Source organism: Crinia signifera, chromosome 5 (genome assembly GCF_055691185.1).
Source record: "Crinia signifera chromosome 5, ASM5569118v1, whole genome shotgun sequence".
NCBI lineage: Eukaryota > Metazoa > Chordata > Amphibia > Anura > Myobatrachidae > Crinia > Crinia signifera.
The window spans coordinates 261,272,071-261,278,070 of record NC_139221.1 but is presented as its reverse complement, the minus strand read 5'-3'; the positions used below and the strand labels follow the sequence as shown (position 1 = coordinate 261,278,070).

General features: G+C 39.3%; 1 protein-coding gene across 2 annotated transcripts in view; it reads right to left on the bottom strand.

The window, feature by feature from the left end:
• Positions 1-418: 418 nt before the first annotated feature.
• Positions 419-6,000, bottom strand: part of NFE2L3 (NFE2 like bZIP transcription factor 3) — a 46,111-nt gene continuing 40,529 nt past the window's right edge. For both annotated transcript variants that reach the window (XM_083188916.1, XM_083188917.1), the window contains exon 5: positions 419-5,385. In XM_083188916.1, coding sequence (XP_083045042.1) covers positions 4,135-5,385 — 1,251 coding nt within the window. In that variant the 3' untranslated portion in view covers positions 419-4,134. The remainder of the gene's footprint in view (positions 5,386-6,000) is intronic.

Sequence of the window (6,000 nt, the reverse complement as noted above, 5' to 3'; positions counted from 1 at the left end):
CACAGAAATGTCCCCACTCTATGTGTGTGGTTAGGGCTCAGTCCTTCCTCTACTCAGCTGGATATTCTCAGTTGCTGAGGAGGGATGCAGCTGCAGCCAAAGCAGTGTACCCACTTTGCAGACAATTTTTAGCAGCAGTATACAGGGGTCACTTTGCGATATCCTGGCATCAAACACAGCTCCAAAAAACGCGCTTCTCCGCCTCTTAGCAGTCATCAGCGGCTTCCTCAAAACTGAGGAAGCCGCTGATGACTGCTAAGAGGCGGAGAAACGCGTTTTTTGGAGCTGTGTTTGATGCCAGGATATCGCAAAGTGACCCCTGTATACTGCTGCTAAAAATTGTCTGCAAAGTGGGTACACTGCTTTGGCTGCAGCTGCATCCCTCCTCAGCAACTGAGAATATCCAGCTGAGTAGAGGAAGGACTGAGCCCTAACCACACACATAGAGTGGGGACATTTCTGTGCAGCTTGAAGCTCTATCTAAAGAGCAGGACTGGTAACTATGCACACAAATCTGCCTTGTCAGTGTTGTATTGAGAAATAAGCATATTAGTTACCATATATGCCAAGCATCCGTTTGTCTTATGTTGTTTGTCCTGTCTGTCTGATCTATGTTTGAAGTGCACTTCTAATGAATTTTTATTCTATGTATAAATTGTTATATATTGTTTTTTAATAAATAATTCCATTAAGGAAAATTATTATTGTTATTTTTTTCTGAGTACAACTGCGCTCCTTGGGTATGCATGCAGCCTAGGCAGCGTGCAATTTCCTTGAATAGCTTTATCTGTATAGAGGCACACAACCTCTGTTTCCAAGGAGCTGCAATAGCCCTCAGAATCTCTTTATAATTTAAAATTTTTATTTGTTACAAGCACATATTCCTTTTATCCTACCAGCGCTCCTAGGTGACCCCAGGGTCACATTCCTCTTCTAATGAAACAGGAGACTGCTGTACTTGGTGCATCAAGCAGACAGTGGTTGTAGAAATGTTTAACTGCCTTTATAAAATCATAAGTACATGACTGCTCTTCAAAAAGTTATTATCAGTCCCCGTAGTCTCTCCTTACTCACCAACTATCCACATCAAGTTGTTACGTCTTCTTCCATGTTTGGGTTAACCCCCCCGCGCGCACACACACACACACACACACACACACACACACACACACACACACACACACACACACACACACACACACACACACACACACACACACACACACACACACACATATTTTGGTGCTACCAGTCAGTTAATAGAGGATCATTTAAGGACAAAAATCAGAGGCACTATCTGAACATCAGTACACAGTTTAAAGCCAGGATTTACCATGATACCTAATTGACAATGTCATCATATTTTGTAACTATCACTTTAATGATTAGAGTGTAGATGTATTACATGTACCAATAAGATAAATTGCTTGCAGTAAACCAATCAGATTATAGTTGTAATTTATCTATTATATTCCTGGAGAATGAGCTAATAGGTAGTGTGGTGCTACAGGCAGCACTTCCACATTGCTCATTGGATATTTCAGTATTCTACCACCTAGTTTCCTTGTTCCTTTTGTTCTAAAAAAGAAAATAACAACTTGCTTCCTTTAGTACTATTAATTGTGTATATATTATCAAGCAGCCTCGGTATTGTAGGTAAGGGATACATATTGATATTCACTGTCAGTTACTGGCAATGTCTGACTTTAAATGTTATTATACGGGTCAGTTCTTTTGTGAGTATTGTGTAATTACTGATATGTAAAAGAGACATTTGTCCCCCCCACACAAAACCATGCATTGATAAATCCTTATTTAAATAAGCATGCCTTAAGGCTAGCTCAGTACAGAATACATAGATTTGATTTCTGTAGCCTATAAAGGAGTATGCTATCATCTTTTATTGCTAGGTAACCACCAAAGTCTTAATACAAGGTAATAATACAGGTGTAAATTGGTGCATATTTTTAGAGCCGTCTGTCCACTCCCCATTTTTTGTTTCAGATTAAGTCAGAAGTGAAGTAAAAAAACAGGAGGAGACAAATACTGTGCAATCAAATAGACACAACACATTTTGTAACCATGAATCGGAAAGGAGTCAAATTATATAGCTACAACACATAGCTCTGAGTGATTGCCATATAAACAGGAAAATAGTAGCTAAACTACATATAGTTCCCATATGAAAGAGCACTTTCAGCTTTCACAAACACGTAAAACATTTGTACTTTGGTTTAAGATATTTACGTATAGATGCAAGTATACAAAGATGGTCATTTATTAGCAAGCAATCAGCTGATCGATTGTTTATTGTTTGTTTTTTGGTATACCTGTAGTTGTAGTGCTCTCTTGTCACACAGATGTATCGTGCTGGACTACATCCAACTATCATTAAACGTCTGACATACTTTTGGCAAAGTTAAAAAATGTCTAAATTTTATTATCTACTGTATAAGTTAGAGATTCCCCTTAACTGTTAAACATTAATCAAATATGGGTGATGATAAATAGATTGCTTGTTTAAATCAAGGCATTACTTTATCATTTAAATAGTTTGTGTTGGTTGATATTATGGTCTCGCATTTAAATGGCTCTGAAAAGGATTAACATATATATAGTCTATAAGAATACCATATATTTAAACTGTTGCAGTGATATATGCCTCTTTGCAAAATTATCCCTTTCAAGGTAAAAAAAGCAAATTGGGAATTCAATTGGCATCAACTGCCAATGCCATTAAATTTAAAATGCCAACAGCGGCACACCATCTCGCTCCCTTCACCTGGCTGATTTGCACAAAATGTGTTTACTACCCTGTGGGGTAAAGAACACTTTTGTGCAAGATCATGATGCCGTAAAGTGCAGAGGTTGCCACACTGATTCCGCCAGGAGAAATAATCGCAGGCAACTCAATTACCCCCAATATATCGGACATTGCAAAAAGTACTGTGCATTTTTGGAATTCCCCTTAATAAAATGCGTTCATCCCTTTCCATTGCCTTAAGCTCGGATCCGTTCACAATTGGACCGATTTTGCTGCAGTGTAATTGAAGCTTTTGAATGCAATCTTGGACAGAGTCCTGTAGCAGTTTGAGCTGTAGGAAGGGAGCTCCCAATCCAGACCACTACGTATTGTAGCACGGAAAGTAGGCTTTATTAAGGTTGATTGTTCAAAAGGGGACATCCCAATTAAACATATGTAAAAATTGAGAATGGGTGTCTTGAAAAAAAGAGTGTTATATCCCTGTAGTATAAATGCAAAATAATAATATTGTAAATTAAACATTTGTTTTTAAAGCAAAGATCCCCATGGTAAAAAAAAAAGAAAAAATACTCTGTCTGACAATATGCACACTGGAGAAATTACATATAAGATAATATAAAGTCAGCAACTCCAGCTTGCCAAAATGATAGTCATAAATATATGAACATAAAATTGATCAGCCACCAGGACCTCTTCAAAAAGTCAGGATAGAACAAAAACCAATGTGTGAAAGGACAAGTACAAATCATAACTTATAGATCAGTAAAAAGACCACATGTATAAATAAAAATAATACACCAAAACGTACTCAACTAAAATATAAAAAAGGATATCTTAAGCTACAAATTTCAAAATGTGCTCCAGTGCGACAGACTAAATCTAAGGTCACTTTGTATTTCAATTATTACGTTCTTTTCGGGTGGCAAGGTCTTTCGTCCATTTGCCAAACGTCCATTTTCTAAATATGCTTTCATTTAATAAAAAAAAGAAAAACAGAAAAAAAAATCACCAATTTTACCAGAAAATTGGCCCCCATTTTGTTTTTAAAGGGTTTGCATCTAGTTTCTATCATATGCTGTATTTATACATACGAAGGTAAGTAAGTAAAGCTGCATGAGTAGAACAGCAAATATTAATTTATGGCATACTAGGAGGCCTGTACAAGTATACAGCCAGGATAGGAAGGTAAAAGCAGCTTATTTTGTTTTTAGAGGACCATTAATAACGTGTAGCCATCAGCTGAAGAATCTGATCAAACAATAACTTTGATTTCCATGCTCTGGTCATTAACAAATGATATTATTCCACCTTGCGCCATTGCCATTAGTCCTGCCTAGTTATTCATTACCACTCCTTAATGAGGTCAATGTTCATTTTTGCTTCTTTTCCTTTTGTGTCTCCTTCTTTTGTTCTGATCTGAACAGTCTCCTTGGGACAACCATAATGCTGCCATCACTATTGCAGTGCAAGGCATACTGGCTTGGATTGACAGGTCTGCCCTGTTCGTCTCGCAGTCGGCTGAACACGTCTCGGTACAGGTCATTGAGTTTTTGTTTCATGTGGCTTACGGACTTGCTGCACTGAGCCCGCTCTTTCAACAGCTTTTCCTTCCGTGCTTTCAGCTCACTGACATTGTCCTCCAGGTTCAAAATGACATCCAGCTTACGTTTACGACAATTCTGAGCAGCAACCTTGTTTTTACCCCTGCGCCGAATATCTCGAATAACAGATACCTGGGTCTCTGTCAAGTAGTGCTTGGACAGCATATTGTTAAACATCTCCACAGGCATGCTAACAATTTCATCCACTGAGAAAGGAATTCTTAGGGATTTTGCCCGGCGTTCATCTCGACTGAGGCTTTTGTCTATTCCACCAACGCAGGGGCTTCTTATTCTGTTCGATTTTGCTGGCCAGCTGTAATGATGTTCAGGACTGGACTCCAACTGTTCCGACAGCTGATGATATGTATGATTATGATTTACATTGTGTAAAGTCACCTCATCACAATAGTTTGGATTGTCCTGATAATCCATCTGACAAAATTTATTGATTTCTGGGCAACTTCCCCCAACAGCTCCTTCCAATCCATCGTATGAGACAGATTCAGAGTCACTGCTGTACCCAGCTGCTCCTTCATCCTCCCCAAAGGTGACAGATGAGGAATCCGATATGCTTGCAGATGTTGGGCTATGGCTTGAATTCAAAGAGAGTCCAGAATCTGAGTCCGGCTCTTCAAATAACTGAGAAACTTCCAGCGGATCAAAGCCTTCTTCCAGGGCTAATGACATTAAATTAATTTCATCAAATACATTCTCGTCCAGGCCAGAAAGAAGGTCTTGATTAGTTAAGTTTCTGGAACTGTTGTCTGTCGTTGGGAATAGGGCTGTTATATTTGTGGTACTTAGAGGTCCTCCAGGTAGAGTGCTTGAATTCAACTGCATTAAATTATCTGTTCTATGGGTTAAATCCTCACCGGGCCTGGCATTGTTACTGGATGCAAATATGGCTTCCTGCAGACTTACGTCTTGGCTAATTGCATCAGTAAAATCCACATTATAAGGTGCTGATGGGCTGATGGCATTGTGGTTATTGGAAATGGACTGGATGTCTTCCAGTGTAATCTGAAAAATAAATAATTGTATATTAGAAATAGTTGGCAGTGCTTTTGTTACAACTGATCACAATAGGATACCAATACGTTATAATTCCCTACACTAAAAATTGATACAATATACACCAGATATGTCTGTGAAATATGTTGTCTGTAAAATTATCAGCTCTGCAGAACAGGTGATGCCCAATATACATGCCCGAGCTCAGCAATGAGGGCGGCGGAGCTTGAGGTATGGATGCGCACCGCAGGAAGCCTAGCCGCACAGCAGAGGGTGTGAGCGCCGATCTTCTGCCCACCAGTGCAGAGCAGACAGGCATGGAGAGCACAGCAAAAGCAGCAGCAGATCCTTCCTCCTGTTAAATCTGCACACTAGGAGTTGCTGGCAGTCGGGAGAGGGGGATTTTTTTTTTTTTTTTACCTAAAACAGCCCTGATCCAAAACAAAGGAACAAAATTGACCTCAATCACCCTCTAGGGGTATTTATGTCCTAGGGGGGCAGATGTATAAAGATGTGATGTGAAGTTATTATCAGTGAGGTTTCCTTGTTAGTTCTATATGGTAATGCATCAGGAAGTGCCTTTTATAAGCAGACACCTCCTACTGCAGAAGTGATCTGACCTGC